The following is a 21194-nucleotide window of genomic DNA, read 5'->3' on the forward strand; positions in this document are numbered from 1 at the left end:
CCCAGCAACGGCAAACAACCACAGCTAAACCCAGTCCTTCTGTGAAGTGGTCCCTCGTAGATTACAAAGAAGTATGGCTTCAAACTCCTCGTGCTGTTTCTTCAACAGCAAAATCAGGTGAACAGTCCTGCCTCACCAAGGCGCCCACGAGGTAATGAACAGGGTCTAACTTAAAGCAGCCTCAGCAAGCACGAGCTGTGTCTGCCTTTTTCCCCTTCTTGGGTTACTTCCACCACACTTCTACCCAACAAGCCGAGAGAGAAACTGCCCAATTCCGCTTTCACCCAGCAGCCCTCCAAGGAGACTGGTAAGGGGCAGGCTGTCAGGGCAGGAAGGATCCAGAACCACGAGGATCCTGGCTGTGCGTCTTGTGAACTCTGTACACGTTTCTAGCAGGGTGGCAAGTCACACCTTCCCTCCCCACCTCGAGGTGACCCCTTGCATGAGGGGTTATACTTGTGACCAGGACGGGAGTCCAGGCTCTGGACCTTGATCTGCTTCCTGGCTGTGTCATTCTGGGCAAGCTCGACGACCCCTCTGGGCCTCCCTCTGACCCTGTGCGTGTAACGCGACTATGTCCGGCTGGCTGGCTAAGGTCTCTCCTCCCAGGAGCAACTCGGAGCCCACAGGGTGAGTGGGGCTCCTCCTGGGTGAGAGGTTCACTCACGAGAGTAGTTCTGGATGAGGAACGTGACAGATGACGACTTTCTAAATCAGGATACCAAGATGCGAGGTGTTTTTAACATTTCACAAGGTAAGAAGAGAAATCATCCTGGGCCAGATAATTTTAAAATTGAGAAATTAACAGGTGGACCAAGAAGCAGGTGAAAAGGACGGCTGGAACACGTGTGGAGAAGGAAAGAATCAGCAGGGCCATGATAGGATGACTAGGAAATAAGATTACACAAAACAACTACTTTTAAATATTGGGCTGGCCAAAAAGTTCGTTTGGGTTTTTCCATAAGGTCTTACGGAAAAACCCGAACGAACTTTTTGGCCAAGCCAATATTTTACAAAGTTACACCCCACGACACGAAAAGTATCAGAGAGAGTAGAATCTAGACTAACCGTGAGATAACAGCACCTCTTATTCTGGGGTGGCCAGCAGAGGGAAGCTGGAGGGAGATTTCATACCCTTGGTACTTTGAGTTTTGAACCACGTGAAGTTACCTAGTCAATACTTTTAAAACATTTAAATTAAGTTTTTTTAAATAAAGGAGAAAAATGAACACCCGAGCCATTTACCCTTAATCCCTTCCCCATAGTAGCCAACCCAGAGACGCCTAAGGAAACAGGCCTGGCTGCCTATAAACTCAAGCTCCAGAGGCGCTAGACTGTGGGTGGGATTCTTTGAGCCACGGGAGAGCCAACTCAATAAATCCCTTTAGCTATGTTAATTATTGTTCCCTCAAGAACAAGCTATGTTAGTATCACTTCCTTTTTAGATGGGGCTACATATGAGTCAGCAGTCCCAGAATGCAAGCTAGCAGCTTAGAAGCTCGTGGGGCAGCAAAGACCTTGTTAATCCGAAACTCGGTGGATCAAGAGCACTGTGAGTATTTTCTCATTCTGAGCGTTGTCTTTGGTCTTGTTTATGGTTTCCTTTGCTGTGCAAAAGCTTTGAAGTTTCATTAGGTCCCATTTGTTTATTTTTGTCTTTATTTCCATTTCTCTAGGAGGTGGGTCAAAAAGGAGCTTGCTGTGATTTATGTCAGAGTGTTCTGCCTAGGTTTCCTCTAAGAGTTTGATAGTGTCTGGCCTTACATTTAGGTCTTTAATCCACTTTCTTTTTTTTTTTTTTGGCCATACGCGGGCCTCTCACTGTTGTGGCCTCTCCCGTTGCGGAGCACAGGCTCTGGACACGCAGGCTCAGCGGCCATGGCTCAAGGGTCCAGCCGCTCCGCGGCATGTGGGATCTTCCCGGACCGGGGCACAAACATGTGTCCCCTGCATCGGCAGGCGGACTCTCAGCCACTGCGCCACCAGGGAAGCCCTTTAATCCATTTTGAGTTTAGTTTCGTGTATGGTGCTAGGGAGTGATCTAATTTCATACTTTTACGTGTACCTGTCCAGTTTTCCCAGCACCACTTATTGAAGAGGCTGTCTTTTCTCCACTGTATATTCTTGCCTCCTTTATCAAAGATAAGGTGACCATATGTGCTTGGGTTTATCTCTGGGCTTTCTATCCTGTTCCATTGATCTATATTTCTGTTTCTGTGCCAGTACCATACCGTCTTGATTACTGTAGCTTTGTAGTATAGTCTGAAGTCAGGGAGCCTGATTCCTCCAGCTCCATTTTTCGTTCTCAAGATTGCTTTGGCTATTCGTGGTCTTCTCTGTTTCCATACAAATTGTGAAATTTTTTGTTCTAGTTCTGTGAAAAATGCCAGTGGTAGTTTGATAGGGATTGCACTGAATCTGTAGATTGCTTTGGGTAGTAGAGTCATTTTCACAATGTTGATTCTTCCAATCCAAGAACATGGTATATCTCTCCATCTATCTGTATCATCAATTTCTTTCATCAGTGTCTTATACGGATAAAGAAGATGTGGCACATATATACAATGGAATATTACTCAGCAATAAAAAGAAACAAAGTTGAGTTATTTGTAGTGAGGTGGGTGGACTTAGAGTCTGTCATACAGAGTGAAGTAAGTCAGAAAGAGAAAAACAAATACCGTATGCTAACACATATATATGGAATCTAAGAAAAAAAAAAAGGTCATGAAGAACCTAGGGGTAAGATGGAAATAAAGACACAGACCTTCTAGAGAATGGACTTGGGACATGGGGAGGGGGAAGGGTAAGCTGGGACAAAGTGAGAGAGTGGCATGGACATATATACACTACCAAACGTAAAACAGATAGCTAGTGGGAAGCAGCCGCATAGCACAAGGAGATCAGCTCAGTGGTGTGTGAACACCTAGAGGGGTGGGATAGGGAGGGTGGGAGGGAGGGAGACACAGGAGGGAAGAGATACGGGAACATATGTATAACTGATTCACTTTGTTATAAAGCAGAAACTAACACACCACTGTAAAGCAATTATACTCCAATAAAGATGTTAAAAAAAAAAAAAAGAGCACCACGGCTGAGGCTCTTAGAGACAGTCCATCCCCGAGACCCTGAACCCATTGGAACAACGCTGCATTCTGAGGAGCATGTCTTAAGTTGGACACTTGGAAACTAGAACATGTTTGTAGGAAAACCATCAGGCAGTGGGGACAGGGGATCAAGCCACCTGCTATGGTGGGGAAGGGGAGTGAAGAGAGGATGATACACACCTGGCTCAGGGAAAGGCTCTGTGAGGGAAGAGGTGGCTCTGATGCTGCACGGCCCACTCAGGTCCAGCAGGCCCACAGGATGGGGGCTGGGAGGTTCTCTGTCTCAGCTCAACTGAAGGTCTAACTTGGGCTCAGTTAGAGCCCCAGATTAGAGTTCTAGCCCAGGCTGGGCAATGGTATGAGCAAGGGAATGAGGAGGAGGATGCAGGGGAAGACACTCAAACCTTGAAAGGGTGAGTTCCTTCTAACAGGAAGGCAGAGACCTGCAGAATAGCTTAAGTGAAAGAATGCGAAATTAAGGCTGGTCATAAGGAAGCCTTATCGGGAAGGAGAACAAAGGGTGAAATGATTTGAACAAGTCCCTAAAATCCCTAAACTTCCTAAGGGAGATCAAAACCTAGATCTGGCATATAGGCACCAAGGACAAAGGGTTAGTAATTATATATTATATAATTATAATAAAGGCATGAAAAACCTTCATGTTCAATTCTTTTGGAGATTCACAACCACGTTACAGGCTCTAGAAAAGCCGTTTAGATTTGTTTTATGGGAAACTAAACTGACTGGGGGTGAGGGGACATTTTTAGTGTACAATCAACCCCCAAGTTTTCTTTTGATACCTGTTGGGAAGTGGCAAGTAAAGTGGGTGCAGGAATAAGTGAGGACCAAGAAAGCTATCAGGAGGGTCTTAATGGAAAAATAACAGGTTCAGACCTTTCATTTTTCATCCACTTTCCTGCCTCAGATGCTTGGATCTACTTGGCTGTAGAGTGTATGTATGATGCCATTTTGTAAAAACTAGGAAAAAACTACGGTGTATAAATATGTATGTTTACAGGTATAATAAAGGCAGTTATGGATGATTATGTGCTCGACGGGTAACACCGGCTACCTCAAGAGAGGAACTGGGGGGAGGCAGTAAAAGAATACTATCACTTTGTTTTGCATGTGTCTCTTTTCTATGCCATTAATTCTGGGTTTTTTTCACAATTAAACAACAGGAGAGAAAGAATAAATCGAATGTTTTCGCTTTTGACCTTTCTCAACACACACAGTGACTACCAAGAAATGAACGGAACCGTACAAACCCTTGTGTTTTCTGGTGCCAGTCGGCGTGAATGAGGTTGGAGGTGTGTATGACAACCCGGAGGCCTTCTTCGTATAGCAGTAGCATCATTTTCCTTTAAAAACAGAAAAAGGATCAAAAAGCATTAACAGTACTCTCATAATACCTTTCTAATGCAAATGCAATAGCTAAAGGAATTCTTTAAACTCTTATTACATTATCCCAACTTTGAACATTTAGCTTTCTTTTCTTCTATACATCATTGTTGTCAAAGTCTGCTTAAGTGACAAGTGGAAAACCACCTTCCAAAATGCTGAGTATTTGGTGGTAAATGAACTTTTGCTCCATCCTGTCCACGTGGCCAGTCCTGGCACTTTAAACCCCTCCCCACACTGTAGTCTGGCTCTGTAATCTATTCAGCATCACCCATTACTATCAGGGACAACAGGAATCTTCTTGTCCAGGGTTTTCAGAGTATGGTCACAACCTCTTGCTACGCTGTGGCTACCTCGCATTAAAAAAAAAAACTGCAACAGAATAAATTAGAAACTCAAGAGTATATTGCATATATTTAAGTGCTGGTTCGTGAAACTCTGGTTTCAGCACTTATCAGTACAGACACATGCAGCAGACTGAAATGACAAATGCATTTCCTACTGTGGGTTGCAGCTTAAGTTTGAAACATGCTTCACTTTCAAGAGACTGATCTTTCTTCATACTCTATAGACACCAGACTTGTCACCAGCGTGTACCTGGGCTTGAGGTAAGTCTTCCCTTTTCTTCTCCCTTTACTCAAATCAGCCTTAGAGATTCCCTTCTTTCCCATGGGGCGTCCCCAGTCATCAGATTATTTCTCTTAGTTTAATTCCAGTGAGAGGGAGGGAACAGGACAGATAAGAGCTTTCCATCCGAAGCTGGAAGACCTAAGTACCAGGGTTCATCAGTTAGAAGCCATAGGACCCTACGTAAGTCATTTAATATCTCTGAGTCGTTCCATGTCCCCTGCGCCTCGGCTTCTCACTTGTAGCATGAAGGATCAACCCCGTGTTCACTTCATAGGGCTGATGTGAGAATGAAATGCAGTATGTGTTTTGTTAAATGTAAAACAGTCCAGGTATACATTCCCTCTACTGCTTCCACGCCTTGCTTTACTCTGCCATCTACTTTCGGATGATTCTTGGCCTCCCGATGGTTTTCTAATTATTTCAGGAACCTAAATTCTCTCTCCCCCAACTAGAGATTCACTCAAGGCAGTAACTCTACCTTATTTCTATGGAGGCCAAAATGCTACTTAACATTTACTGATGGGAGTCAGTTTACACGTGGGAAAAAAATGAACCACTGGTTCTCTCAAATAAACAACATCCCAAATACTATCTCGACCGAATGGGGTTATTAGCACTAAAAAATACAGAAAAGACTATACAAACAGAGAATGAGATGTAGCTCTTGCCAGAACAAGAATTTAACCCAAGCTGGCAAATGGTAAATTAATGCAAAGCTGGAGAAATGACAGCTGTTGAGTCAATCTTCTTTCCATGTATGAGATGTGCTCCCTGAAATCTGAGCAAATTTACATACACAGTTGCCAAATTAGTAGCTGACTGTAATTAAGAATAAGCCAGCTACGAATTCATGATTTAACTTTTACAAATATTTCCATTAGTTAAGGCATCAATTAACAGGAAAATCATGCACTAATGTCAGTGAATCCTATCAAATAGCTTTGAGAACTAATCTAAGGGGAGTCATATTAATCTTTTCATAGACAAAATGGCATGTCTCAAAAAGGTCAGAGTTAAAAATGGATAAAACATATAAAGAAATGAGGTCTTCCCTGAAGAATACTGACCTGCATATTATCTATTAAGCTATGGGGGTGGCAGAAGGGACATTTCCCCTATTTGAAGCTGTTCCTGAACAGGGGGAAGGCAAGCTAATGTCTGTGGAGCAGGCACTGCTTTAGAAGCCGCACAGAATGCTAGCACACTAAATCCCACCCAATCCAGAGGAGGCGCTATCATTCCCATTTTACAACTGCAGAATCCGTGGCTAGGAGAGGTCATGGGGACTATCCAGCTCCCCACATGAACCAGAAGCAGCGCTTATTTGGATCACACATGTTGGATCCTCCTCTCACTGTGCACGGCTTCCCTTGGGCTGGACCGGGCCACAGCTACTTCATGCTACTGGGGCAGGAGTGGGTCACACGGAGGGGAGGCCCTGCTACAGCCCGAAGAGGAGAGAGACTCATCTTGCAGTCTGCTCCTGGCTGCACGGCCATATCTGACGCTTCCCTCCCCCTGTGGATTCTCAGGGCCGTGGGAGGTGCCTTTGCTTCCAGCTCTGGGGGCCACCAAAGAGCTTCAGCATTCTAAAGCACTATGAGATAAGCCCCGGGCCTGCACAGCATCCTGGAAGCAGGGATGGAGCACGTTCACTGTCTCTAAGACCACCATGAGCTCCTGGGGGATGGGGCTGCAAGTAGTACGTGATCACCACCCACCAGCTGACGCCAAGTGTGACCCCGGAGACTCCTTCAGAGTTACTGTGGCAGCTCCACTCTGTTGGGGGAGTGGAGGGGGCGCGTTCACACCTGTCACCAGGAGCTGGAAGGCTTTCCTTCTTTCCTAGCTCACGTGTTTGTCTTGCCTCTCTCACGCAAAGACTAAAAGCTGGAAGGACAAAAACCACTATGTCTTAAAACACTTTACCTCCCTTCGAGCTGTGCTTCAAGAATATAATAGATATTTAATGAATAACTCTTAAAATATTTAAAAATGAACAACTGAAAGTAATTTCAAGGCATGAGTTCAATCTCCTACAATACTGGCATTTTAACAAAATGTAAACTACACACATACTACAGAGTGAGGAAAGGGTCTATCATTACTTCCCTAGGCACTTTCAACTCTGAATGAGGAACTCTGCTGGGTTTAACCTGCAAAATGCATGTGTTGGAGGTGAAGGAAGAATGGACTTGCAAAGTGCGCGCGCGTGTGTGTGTGCGCGTGCACACGCCAAAGGAAACAGACTTAATTTTAGCGGTGAGGAAACAACAAAAGTAAATTAAGAACTTAAGCAAAAATAAACAGTTCTAGTCCTGTCTCCTACACTGACTGGAGGAAAACTGCCTACCTACCTGGGGCCACTAGTCTGTAAAATGAAGACAAAGGACCAAGTAATTTTTTGAATAGCATTAAAAAAAAAAAAGATAGCCCCGCCCCCCTCAAATGCCACTGGGTCCGATCTGGGCCAGCCCAGCACTCAGTCCCTCCCCTGACCCAGGCTCTCCTATGACTCACTAGCGTATTAAGCACAGTGTGAAAGTGCCCAAGAAACGCTGGCTGTGGGCACAGAACATGTGCCCTGCACAGGAACCCCGCACTGCAGGTCTAGCAAATCATGCCCAGGATCCAAAACAGGGCTTGCTGAAGGTATTCTGGAATCAGTAAGGTATTTAGGCTAGGGTTCCAGCTAAGGGTGGGGGACAAGGATCCATCTGGTGTGACGCTTCACTGGCAGCACCTCTCCCAGGACGTCTCCCACGGCAGTGCAGCTATAGGAGGCTCGGAGGCAGACTCAGCCTATTCAGTGCTATTTTGTATCCTTTGCTGAAATTAGCATTCTGTGAGCTCTGTGCCTGATACTCCAGCTAGGTAGGTGCTTGAGGTCACTCTCAACAACCCTCCATTACACTAAAGTTACCAATTAGGGGTGGTTGGTAAATGCAGCAACATTTACACAAGAGCACCTAAAACCAGATAATGTATGCCTGATAGCTATCCTTTCACAAAGTGGCTCAGTGCTTTCTGCTCTGGTTCCTTTCTGGAGACAGACTGGCAAAATATAGCTTTAAGCTTACAAAGAGAATGATGAACATATGCCCTCGTTTTTGGCATAGTATCAGGAAAACAGTGGTCACTGAAAGACTCGGGGCAAACACTTCCTCCCATGAGATTCCTTGTTGCCTTAGGGACAGATACCCAAAGGGACATGCCTGAAGCAGCAGGCTACCTGTTTCCACTGCTGGTCTAGAAAAAAGATAAGGCTTTGTCACTCTTTTGAGTGTGACATATTCCTAGAGAAATATGATTTACAAAAATACTGAAATCGAGGCAACCATGTCTTATTCTTTTCTCAGCTAGAGAACAAGTATGTAAAACGGCTCCATTAAACAGTAAGACTCAAATAAAACGGGAGTCAAGCTGGTATGTATCAAGTAGGAAGTAAGAGAAAAGTTTCTCCTGTCTGTTGTTTGCAATGTCTCAGAAATTATCCTAAGAGAATTTTCTGAGATGTCTTGAAGCTGGGACAGGTACCAGCCTCTCAAGATGACAATTTCTTGTAAAACAGTTTTTCTTTCAATCACAGCACAGAGTTGACCCAACAATATTCTATTTGATGCAACTCAGAATCTTATAAAATTCACAAGACCTTCTTTAAAGTGGTGGAATCCATAGGCATGTGACTACCGCACGTACAGTCATGCGTTAACCGCGGACCACAATCTATCCCGTCGGTCAGCTATAATGAACGCCCTCAAGAGAAAGCAGAAACCACATCACAGATTCAGACTTTCATGTCCAGAGCCAGAATCCTGGTACTTGGTCTTAAGGCTGTTCAGAAACAACTCCTTTTCCTCTGCTTCCTAACTTATAGCTTTTTCCCCAGCAAAATCATCGCATGTGAGTCCCTCTAAGGGCGATTTCTGAAGAGCATCCTTTGATCTATTAAACTCATATCCTCCCTCCCCCAGTTCATAAAAATTGCTTACGTGTGGTGTGTTCCAAACGCAATATCCAACTTTGCCTAGGATAAAAAAAGAGGTCAAGTTACTTGTTTTTTTAAAAACTCAATAATATCCCTATCTATTGAAAATTAAATTAGAAAAGATTCAGGTCAACTTTTTTTGTTTTTGAAGTTTTTACTGCCCTCTAGTGGACAAGCCCTTGATCGCCAAAACAGCTTTTATTTTTTAATTTTTTAAAAACATTTTTATTGGAGTATAATTGCTTTACAGTGGTTAGTTTCTGCTTTATAACAAAGTGAATCAGTTATACATATACATATATCCCCATATCTCTTCCCTCTTGCATCTCCCTCCCTCCCACCCTCCCTATCCCACCCTTCTAGCCGGTCACAAAGCACCAAGCTGATCTCCCTGTGCTATGCGGCTGCTTCCCACTAGCTATCTATTTTACATTTGGTAGTGTATATATGTCCATGCCACCCTCTCACTTTGTCCCAGCTTACCCTTCCCCCTCCCCGTGTCCTCAAGTCCATTCTCTAGTAGGTCTGCATCTTTAATCCCATCTTGCCCCTAGGTTCTTCATGACTTTTTTTTTTTTTTATTCCATATATATGTGTTAGCATACGGTATTTGTTTTTCTCTTTCTGACTTACTTCACTCTGTATGACAGACTCTAGGTCCATACACCTCACTACAAATCACTCAATTTCGTTTCTTTTTATGGCTGAGTAATATTCCATTGTATATATGTGCCACATCTTCTTTATCCATTCATCCGATGGTGGACACTTAGGTTGTTTCCATCTCCGGGCTATTGTAAATAGAGCTGCAATGAACATTTTGGTACATGACTCTTTTTGAATTATGGTTTTCTCAGGGTATATGCCTAGTAGTGGGATTGCTGGGTCATATGGTAGTTCTATTTTTAGTATTTTGAGGAACCTCCATACTGTTCTCCACAGTGGCTGTATCAATTTACATTCCCACCAACAGTGCAAGAGGGTTCCCTTTCCTCTACACCCTCTCCAGCATTTACTGTTTGTAGATTCAAAACAGCTTTTAGAATAGCATCCAGTGAGGTTCATTTTTAAAAAAACTTCTTTTTCATTACCCAGAATGATTCAATACATATTGCATTTTTAATTACAGTAATTAGAAGTGAGAAGCCTAATTTCTTTAGAAGCCAGAAAACTAGTAAAAACAAATGAGACTCTATGCAACGTTTTAAAATTAGATATTTGGCTTATACAGAAATACACACACAAAGTTTTCAAAGCATATTTAAAAGAAACATTGAAAGTGGTGGCAGTATTGAGACATTATGATGTTAAAAGTTTTCTTAAATTTATAACACAGAAGATGCTGAAAATAAATATATTAAATCCATTTTTCATGTTTTAAAATGGTATCTTTACAAACAAAGGGGGGGGGTAGGTGGGGAAGTAAAACATTTTATCTAAAATCCGGTATAGCAAGACCTTGATTAGGCCTCAAGATGAAAAAGTTAAAATAGAGATGTCAAGAATAGCTTACCAGCTAGGAATTCTGTGTATGGACACAAATCCTATCTTCACAACTATGTAGGACTTTGGAAAATACTTGAATCTCTATGCCTCAGAAAATACTTGAATCTCTATGCCTCATCCTTCTACTCTTTGAAATGAGGGTACTGTTAGGAGATTCAGGGAGTTGTTAGGAATGAATGAGAAAAGTACACATAAAACGCTTAGGAAAAGGAGCTGCACAGGGTAAGCACTCTACAAATGGAAGCAAGTGCTATTATAATCAAAGCGCACCCCTGCCCACTCTCTACAGGTGGGCCTGTCTGCTGGGGGCAGCAATGGGCAAATGGAATACACAGGTGAGGATGACATAGCTCCTGTCTTGGGGATGCTCACGGACAGGTGGCCAAGTTCACTACCCTTGTAAACTCAGTGTTCAGGCTGCTCACAGACTGGCACACGTTTGTGTGGACTGGCCACAGAAGAGTGAGCAGGAAAGTGCATTTCATGTCTTTCTTTTAAAAAAAAATTAACGCAATGTTGTGTTAGTTTCAGGTGTACGGCAAAGTGATTCAGTTATATTGATACATACATATGTCTATTCTTTTTCAGATTCTTTTCCCTTATAGGTTACTACAAAATACCGAGTATAGTTCCCTGTGCCATACAGCAGTTCCTTGTTGGTTATCTATTTTATATATAGTAGTGTGTATATGTTAATCCCAGTATTTCACGTCTTTAAATTACAAAATGAGAATGAAGGCTGCCACTCTGTAAATTGATATTTAGCTCAGAAAAAGCAATGGTCAAAAAACTTGGCTTCTGAGTTTAGTTTTGTGATTTGTTGTGTGGTTTTGGGCAAGTCTAAGCACAAAAGCAAGGATTATAATTTCAACAGATAATATTTAATGGGTGCTTCTTTTTGGCAAATGCACCAAATTCTTTGCCCAATAACCCTATAAGATACAGTATTAGTAATTCATTTTAAAGATGAAGAAATGAGGCTTTAAGTGGTTAAGTGATGGGCCCAGAATGACACAGCTAGCGGGCAGAGAGCTGGGACAGAACCCAGGAAGTCTGAACCTGGACCACCAGGTGTGCAAAATGGGCAAAGTGTCAGCATCCACTTATTCTTTGACTTAACGTGACCCAGCTTAGTCAAATGAAACTACGTTGCTAAAAAAAAAATCAAAAATTCATTTTAAAGACAAGATATAAAAGTATTTCAATAAGTCAGGATGGGGCAATCACCATGTCCCTCAGACTAGAGCTGGGAGCTTACGGAGGCTCTTCACATGAGGTTTGGAAGACAGGGCTTGTTACACCCTCTAGTGGCTGGCCTGAAGCACGCCACTAGGCATGCCACCACCTCTCCTAAACTTCAGTACATTTGAAAAACACTTTGTATTTCCATTGATTTTATCGCTGTTTTTCAGGATTCCCGTGTTATTTTATTTTCTGCCCACTATTAGTCTGATAAGTGCTATCCTACTTCAGTTTAACCTCTTCTGTCTTTGGAAACAAATGCAAAACAAGGGGATTTTAGGCAACTGCTAAGCAAAGGCATATCTTGTGTAGAAGGTGAGCTGCAAAACAGGATGGATAAAGAGATGGAATAATTTAAAACTCCAACTACATAAAGTACAGTGAGTTACATCACAGGAAGAATGTTGTGAGACGGGTTTAAAATTGATCAGGTTGAGATTTCTCACTGTTTTAATCTTTTAAAAAAATACACATACACACATAGATAATATTCTATAGCTAGAAGAAGTGATAAAACGTGAGTTGGAATTCTTTTACCTTGTATGGATGGAGGAAAAAGGACGTTGGGAGGAAAATGGAAAAGAAAAATAATGAGGTTCTATGTAATTCACTCTTGTCTCTGTACTGCAAGAGCAGAAATCCTGAGCCAATTTCACTAAGCTTTTGGCCAGGAGAGAAAAGGGCCATGAAACAATCATTCATCAAGCTGCTCATGAATGGACCGACCAACCTGCTCAAATAGGAAAAGGTGAGTAGTACACCAGCCACTTCAGAACCACCACAGGAAGGAAATCATAAATGTAAACATTTTCTGAATTCCATGCTACCCCCTTGCCTCCCTTCCCCCGCCCAGTTTGCCTGCTTCTTACACAAAATGTCACACATAAAAAGATCCTTTCAGACATGGAGTCTAAAACAGTGAGTCCTAAGGAAACTCCAAGACTCACTGGTCACACTGTTATTTCCATGAACTGACTGGGAAGTATCAGGACAAAATTATGGGAATATATAAAGAAACAGCCTTTTCGCCTCTTCTCTGCTTTGGTCCCAGCAAACCAAGCCTGTTATGAGACCACTTAACGCCCCTCATTGGACTAGGATCACACGCAGCATACAACTCGCAAGGTAGTTTTCTAACAGGTCTGCTTCTGATCTATGGGTCTCCCCAGTATTGAGTGATTCTTGTGAAAAAGAACTAAGGGCTATGGGTGAAATGTCAATGGCAGCTAATGTCACAATAAAAGCTACCAGTTTCAAGCTGCCTTCAGAGAAAGAAACTGCCACTGAATTGAATCCAAAAAACCTGCTCAATAATGCGGAAACCTCCGTTTCCACAGGGACATGGACAAAATAGATACAACCAGAGGGCTGGCAGGTTGAGGAAAGATAGGGAACCCTTGATACACCAGGCACAACTGAAGAAAGTGAACGCTTGAACCTGAACGAGAAAACTAGGGGGACAAAATAGATGACTTCAGACACGAGAATCAGTGACACGTGCAAGGAGATTTAGTCTATGTGGCTCCAGAGTGGGAAAATTAGGACCAACGTAGAAGGCAGAGGAAGAAGATTGTGTGTGTCAACCTGGCTAGGCCACAGCACCCAGATATTTGGTCAGATGTTGTCGTGAAGGTATTTTTTGAGGAGATTAACGTTTCAATCAGTGGACTTTGAGTAAAGGAGATTACCCTCCAGAATGTTTGTGAGCCTCAGTCAGTCTGTTGAAAAGTGGAAAGGAAATTAAAAAAAAGACTGATTCCCTGCAGGAAGAGGGAATGAGTCTCCAGTCGGTCTTTGGCCTCAAAATGCAACATCAGTGCTTCTTGGGGTCTCCAGCCTGCCCTGCAGATTTTGGACTTGCCACCCTCCACAATCAACGTGAGCCAGTTCTTAGAAAATAAATCTCTGTCTACACACACACACACCCCTTATTGGTTCTGTTTCTCTGGAGAACCCTAATTACAGAGATATCAGGTTAACATAAAGGAAAATCATTCAACCATGAGGGCTAGCCACAAATAGGATGAGCTACCTCAGGAAGTGTTTAAGCCAAGGCTGGACAGATGTCTGTTGGTGATGCTAGAGAGAGGATTCCTGCATTAGGTGGGTGGATAGACTCAAGGTCTCAATTTCCTTCCAACTCTCAGACTACGCATGATCTCGAAGGGCAATGAGTAGCTTACCTGGCAGAGGGCAATGTTTTCGTAAGGCTTTGCCTGGGCGTGAAGGTGAGCCTTTGCTTCGCGTTTGTCGCCATGCACAAGCAGGACTGGTTTCGTCCTGAAAAAGAGATCAGAAGTATTTAAAATCCATCATTCATGAAGCTGGACTGGCACCCAGTTAAGGGTCGCTGACCACCGCCATCTGTTTCTGGCCTGTGTGGTGACTGAGTAGGGGGCCAGCACAGGACAGTGACCGGTTAACCTTCGGAAACTGGTTACCTTTATAATGGAGCCCTGTGGCCTGAGCCTGAAGCTCTGCTGTGACCTGGAGGGGCTGTGACTCAAGAAAGTCCTCGAGTAATTATCTTCTTTGGTCCAAAAGGGCACATCGTCAGCTCTGTGTTAATATGTTTAAATTCAGATAGACTAAAAGATATACAATCATTGTTGTCTAGTATGATGCTCTTTTCTTTCCCTTCTCTTGGCCCAAACAATAGACCACTTCCTCACTAGCCGTATGTTAAACCCCTACTGTGAGCAAGGTCCTGCACCAGATGCCCAGGACACAAGTGAAAGGGCCCAGGCCCACAGCATGTAGTTTCGCTAATAGGGGGTGGTATTTCAATGCAACAGAGCCCAACGCACATTGAAAGTGCCCTATTTTTAAATTCAAAAGGACACTATAAAAACATTCTGCAGGAATAGATTAAAAAGGCTTTTAAAGGAACCATGATCTACACTGGTTAATTCAAAGCGAGATAATCCTTAGAAATCAATATATCTTTATAAACTCTCCCAACAAAACAAAAATTGGATTTTTCTCCAACAAGCAATCAAGCAAGATGAACAACTCCCACAATTATCAATCACATGCAGAATGCTTCTCTGCCACACATGAAGGGACAACACTCAACTAAAAAGAAACAGGACAGAAAACGCACATCCAGGACGGATTCCTAACCCCTAAGCCTGATAGCCTTATTCTAACATGTCAGGTAAAATAAAACTAAGAAACACACCTTCCCGGTTTGTTTCTATTTGGAAAAAATTTTCTATTTTACAACTAGAAACACAGTACAGAGAATAATGTAAGAGATAATCATGCATCTGTTACCTAGAAACAATTCCTGTTATCAGATTATCAGGTCTGTCTTTCTTTTTTTTTTTTTTTTTCTTTTTTTTTTTTTTGCGGTACGCGGGCCTCTCACCGCCGCAGCCCCCCAGCCGCTCTGCAGCATGTGGGGTCCTCCCGGACGGGGGAACGAACCCACGTCCCCTGCATCAGCAGGCGGACCCTCAACCACTGCGCCACCAGGGAAGCCCATCAGGTCTTTTTAAAAAACAAAAGATTAAACATTATCGACAGAAGCTGAAGTCCTCATTAATTACTTCAGATTTACTGGTGTTCTAAAAACTATCACAAAAAGGCAGTGTGATGGTTAATTTTGTGTGTCAACTTCATTGGGCCAAGGGTGTCCAGATAAAACATTATTTCTGGGTGTGTCTGTGAGGGTGCTTGCAGAGGAGATGACCATTTGAATCGGTGACTCAACAAAGCAGATTGCCCTCCCTAATGAGGGTGGGCATCATCCAATACTTTGAATAGGTTGGTGAAATTATTTTCTCTCTTGTTTAAGCCATTGTTATTTCTACTTTTCTGTTACATGCAGCTGAAACTAATCTTACGTGTTACAGGTCAAATATGAGCCCCTGAGTGCCAAAGCTGCTTGGGAAATTTCAACAGTATTTTATCTATTAGTATTATTTTTGGCTGTGCCTCGTGGCTTTCAGGATCTTAGTTCCCCAACCAGGGATTGAACCTGGGCCACAGCAGTGAAAGCACGGAGTACTAACCACTGGACTGCCAGGGAACTCCCAGCATTTTATCTATTATTAATAATGAAGCTTCCCACAATCTGATGTGCTAAATGCACCATGGACTTTGAGGACCCTGACAACCATTTTCCTGCATGTGTATTCCTCCACCTTACTTGCTGTTATGGGATTCTGCCACGTCAATGTGTTAGAAATGGGACAGGTGGCATGTCTCCATGGGATGCCATATTTATTTGGTTTGCACTGCCTAATATGAGGCAGACAGACTGAAAACCCATCACTTCCATAATCTGGGTAAAGGAAGGCCCTATGACCCCTGCATTAACTCCTAAGCTACACGAAAAATCACTTGTGAAACAGGAGAGTCTCAAAAAAAGAACAGCATTGATGTGCCCAGTGAAGCATGGCATGCTTATAGGTCGAGAACGCAGGTGGCAGTGACCTTTTCCTTCATATTAACATTGGACCTAAAATTCTTTTATTTGGGTTGAAATTTGTCCTAATCTACTTCTGGACAGAAGGACACGCTAAAATCTGTATTAGGAAGGCTTGTGATTAGTTCGAATATATCAAAAAATGCTGTTTTCCCAGTATAACTTAACATTTTTACGATTTCAATAGTTCCAAAAGAAATATTCAAAGAAGATGCACGGCAGCTGCCTGAGAAACACAAATCTTGTGTTTTAAGGCTGCATTACAGTTATGACATCATCCATCACTCTGTGGAACTCACCTGAACTCTGGTGGATACTGTTTTACGAGCCAGTCCACATCAAAGCAGTAGTTAAACTGGATGGGGGGAAGAAAAGAAGTCATGGGCAATTCAGAAAAGCAGTCTATAAGGAGAAGTGTTTGGTTATTGAATTCAAAGAAACTCTAATGATGAACTACATATATTATGTATAAACATGGACAATTTGCTACAATACTCATAAACAAACCTAAAATACATCTTGAAGGGAATATACCATTCAAAGGTTCTGAATTAGTGTGGGAGTGCCTGAGAAAACAGAAGATTACCTCTGCATGCTTTGGCAGCATTTGTATTTGTAAACTGAGTCTTTTCACATTATTTCTAAGAGTGCTCTGATTAATGGGGCTTATAAATTTATCCCTTTTCCCCTAGATGATTATAAAAAGGACTTTTGGAAAAGAACATTTCCTTTCAGCCTAACTTATGAGCTAGCTTTGTAAACAGGCATCTGCTACTGGACATTCACTAGGCTTATGACAATTATATCTTGATTACAGGTTCTGGACTAGACTTACCCACGGGGGTCCTCCCCAGGCCTGGGTAATCCCTGGACCTTCTCCTGGACATACTGACTCAACCTAGCCAGGAGAACGCACACAAATTCACCCCACATTCCATCTGGAGACCAGGATTCTCGCCACCAAGCAGAACATGGAGCACACAGAAAGCTTTGCCTTCTTTAGGCACAAGACCTTGTTCTATTTGCTGGAGAGCCTGGCACATTAAGGTGATTTATCAACGCAAAGGGACCAGCTCTGTCAGGCAGAAGAGCTGCCAATCAAACATGTCAATCAAACATGCAGACGTACCCACATCCATAACTTCTACTCACTTCTCTTTGGAGGGTGTAGGAAATTTCTCATTTACTTCTCTAAATCAAATCAAACTTGACATGGCCTTCACCTCTCTACCCACACTCCCAGGGAGTTGCACCAGAGTCCTGTGAGATTATTAGTGTCCCAAAGAGAAGTCCCTCAGGTTGGAATTTCCAGAGTGACTTCCTGGCCAGTCCTTATGGCCCAATCGAGAGTCAGAAGCCCCAGTGACTGTGCATCCACGTTCCAGGCTGATGGATCCCACAACCGCGGCGTTTGGTGCCAGCCTCCAGGTAAGTGCCATCTCAGGGACCCTGCACAGGACCGGCCCACAGGTCCCACTGCTCACTTTCTTACAGAGTTATTTGCCCCTTCCGTCCAAAGAAAAAACTGTAAACTCACCTGAGCTGAAGAAACAAGTGTCCCAAATAGAGGAGATAAAATATCTGGGGAGACAAAACATTTATGTCTAATTCATATTTTTGATAAAGACTATCTAGTAATAATAATCACAACTGACTTATTAAATAGTCACTGACGAGAATGTGGCTTAGAAAATGATGCACTGAAAAGGTACTACAAGGCTAGACTTTAATGTTCCATAAAATTCAAGAGAAAATTTCCCTGGGCTATTTAATAATATTTATTACGTATCAGTGTTATTTAACCAAACATAATGGAAAATCAACATCTACAACTTTAGTACTGGATGACTGGGCAATCTTACAAACTGCCAACAAGGACAATAACGATGCGTGTCCTTCCTCTTTCCAGATCTCTTAATTTTTTACCTCCTTCAAGTGCTCATTGAAGTCTCTCGGCAGGAAACCTCCCCAGACTGGGACTAGCAAGACGGCTCTCTGGAGCCTGAGGGCTCTTGCTTCCCGTGGAGGGAGGGCAGAGGCCTCCGCAGCTCCAAGCTCATATTTCTAGCACCCAGGTCATCTCTAAGGAGGGCCCACCTTGCACCCACTCACGCTTTACTTCAGAGAAAACAGAAAGCCATGTCTCTACACCCTGAGAGGAAGCACACAACCCTCATCGCCACCACCGATTATAACAGCCTCACTTGGACAAGACCCATCGGGTGCCAGGCCCTGTTCCTGGTACTTTCCATGTGTTAACTCTCACTCCTCGCAGCCATTTTCTGTCCGTGGGGGTCTGTCGTTCCCATGTTGTAGATGGGGAGTCTCTCCTTAGGGGGCCGCCCGTGGCCACACAGCTGGGGACAGGGAGGGTCGGGACTTGAACACAGACATTCTGGCTCCAGCACTTCCACTCTAACCACCAAGCCAACCCTGAGGGTTCAGACTGGGCTCGTTCACTTATTTGACCCATATTTATTGAGTGCCTCCTGTCTTCCAGATGTGGAGATAAATGCCAGGGTACAAAGATTTTAAAAGAACGAAAAAGTCCTCTAAGGAAGCTCCTACCTTAAAGGGAGAGTTGCACAATCAAGAGAGAAACTGCAACGTGGTGCCCCATTTTTGCCCCCATTGCCACTCCTCTTTCTACCTTTCTAAATTTTATCCATTTTTCAAGGCCCATCTGAGGTCCCTCTTCCTCCATGAGATCTTCTAAACAACCTACAATTATGGCCTTTGCTGGAGTGGTACACCAGACGCTTAAGAGCATGCATTCTGATGCTGGAATGCCTGGATTCAAATCCCAGTTCTACCATCTGCCGGCTCTATGACCTTGGGCAGGTTATTTAACTTCTCTGCAGATCGGTCACCTATCCGAGGAGGACAACTGTAACATCTACTCATAAGGCTGTTTCGAGGATTAAAGGAGATAATCTATATAAAAGCTCCTATCATGTTACCTCTCCTTCTTCCATATCTTGGTACTAATAGCCAGTCTTTATCACTTTATTATATACAGCAAAATCTTGCACAGTTCTCTATTTCCTGTTTCAATCTCTCTCAAATAAAATGGAATACTGAGATCTATTATATATTTCTGTAAAGCACCTAGACATTTGCAAAAAGGAAAAATAAACACCTTGTAGAATCAAACTCTTTATAGTATGGAATTAAATATACCAACATTTATACATCACGTAAGATGTAATTATACATTGGATATATAATTAAAACACTATTAACAGTGAACACAATCTATTCTTGAATGTGGGCAAGAAAGGTAATGTGAAATAAGGGTGACAACATTTATTTTGTGTATCTGCCACGTGAATATACTGTGCCGGGCACTTCCTGTGTTATCTCCCTTTTTTCTGAATCCCCAGTTTAAAGGTGAGTGAACTGAAATTTTGAAGAATGTTAGGTCCTTTGTTAATTAGCAACACAGCAAGCAGGTGGTGAGGCCCTGTGTCTGGGATTCTAGGGGCCCTGCCGTTCTCTCAAAGGAAACCCTTGTTTCCTCTCTGCACCAAGTGTAGCAGGAGTGGGGGCGGTTCCCACACAGACCAATCCTCCACAGACACCAGCTGCGCGTCCTATGACTGAATTCAATTCTGACAGCATCCACCCGGAGGTGGCGTCAGACCCCACAGGACTGCCCCCACCTCAGATGCCAGTCACAAGCCCAGACCCCTTGTGCTTCTGACCAACCGGCTATAAATTGGGGGTTGCCACCATCCCCTCTGCGGGCTCGATAATTTGCTGCAAGGCCTCACAGAACTCAGAAAAGCACTTTCCTCGCTAGATTACCAGCTTATTATTAAAGGATACAACTCAGGAACAGCCAGATGAAGAGATGCACAGGGTGAGGTATGGGGGACGGGGCGCGGCCATGCCCTCTGCAGGTGCGCCACGGCCCAGCACCTCCTCGTCGGCACCAACCTGGAGGCTGTGTGAACCCTTCCAGTGAGGGGTCTTTTACGGAGGCTTCATTACACAGGCAAGACTGACTAAACCAGTGGCCCTTGGCGGTGAACTCGACCTCCAGCCCCTCTGCCCTCCCCGGAGGTGGAGGTTAGGGCTGCAAGTTCCAGCTTTAATCACCAGGCTGGCTCCCCAGGCAACCAGCATCCCCCTTCCTAGGGGTTTTCCAAAAGTCATCGCATTAACATACCCTCCACTCCGGTGCGGCTGAAAGGGGCCTGTTAAGAATAACAAAAGATGCTCCTTTCACCTTTCATTACCTTGGAGCTATTTCAGGAACCTGGGACAAAAGCCAAAACCAAACCCCAACTATAACCGGAGTGAAGTCCAAATATCTGTATACATCACAATATCACACAGATACTCCCTGGCGACTAACCACAGCAACCAAAAATCGGGGCACTTCTTGTTTTGCTTCTGCGCCAGGAACCATAACCAGGCTTCAAGCAACGGTTCTCAAACTTGATTGGGCTTGTTAAAGGAGATTGCAGGGCCAGGCTCCCAGAGTCTGGTGCTGGGAATCTGAAGAGGAGGCGGAGAATTTTCATGTTCCACAAGCCCCGGGTGGTGCTGGTCCAGGGACCAGAGAGAACTACTGCTGTCCAGGGCTGGCTACTCGGTTAATAAAGCGTCAGCGACCGAGGTGAACCTTTAAATTACAAGTTAAGTAATTCTAAGCACTGTGCAAGGGGTGCCAGCAGGGTGACCTGCAGGGCTCTGGGAGACACCCGCTGGCTTCCTGACCTAAGCAAAGTTTGCTGTCAAACGAATGCATCTGCTTGTCAAAATGGGTTTTTTTACCCCCTGAGAGAAGTTGAGAGGGTTCTTAAGAGATCCCTTCTAGGCTGCCCTCCTGTTTTTCGACGGGGAGCCCCACAAGTGCAGCTCCCGGACCCCCGGCTTCACTCAC

General features: G+C 43.7%; 1 protein-coding gene across 4 annotated transcripts in view; it reads right to left on the reverse strand.

The window, feature by feature from the left end:
* The window catches only part of TDP1 (tyrosyl-DNA phosphodiesterase 1), a 78231-nt gene that overhangs the window by 51329 nt on the left and 5708 nt on the right, over nt 1-21194 (reverse strand). For all 4 annotated transcript variants that reach the window (XM_060097943.1, XM_060097942.1, XM_060097945.1 and 1 more), the window contains 5 exons: nt 17841-17884; nt 16603-16658; nt 14055-14151; nt 9128-9162; nt 4373-4465 (listed from right to left, as the gene is read on the reverse strand). In XM_060097943.1, coding sequence (XP_059953926.1) covers nt 4373-4465; nt 9128-9162; nt 14055-14151; nt 16603-16658; nt 17841-17884 — 325 coding nt within the window. The remainder of the gene's footprint in view (nt 1-4372; nt 4466-9127; nt 9163-14054; nt 14152-16602; nt 16659-17840; nt 17885-21194) is intronic.

Source organism: Mesoplodon densirostris, chromosome 4 (genome assembly GCF_025265405.1).
Source record: "Mesoplodon densirostris isolate mMesDen1 chromosome 4, mMesDen1 primary haplotype, whole genome shotgun sequence".
NCBI lineage: Eukaryota > Metazoa > Chordata > Mammalia > Artiodactyla > Ziphiidae > Mesoplodon > Mesoplodon densirostris.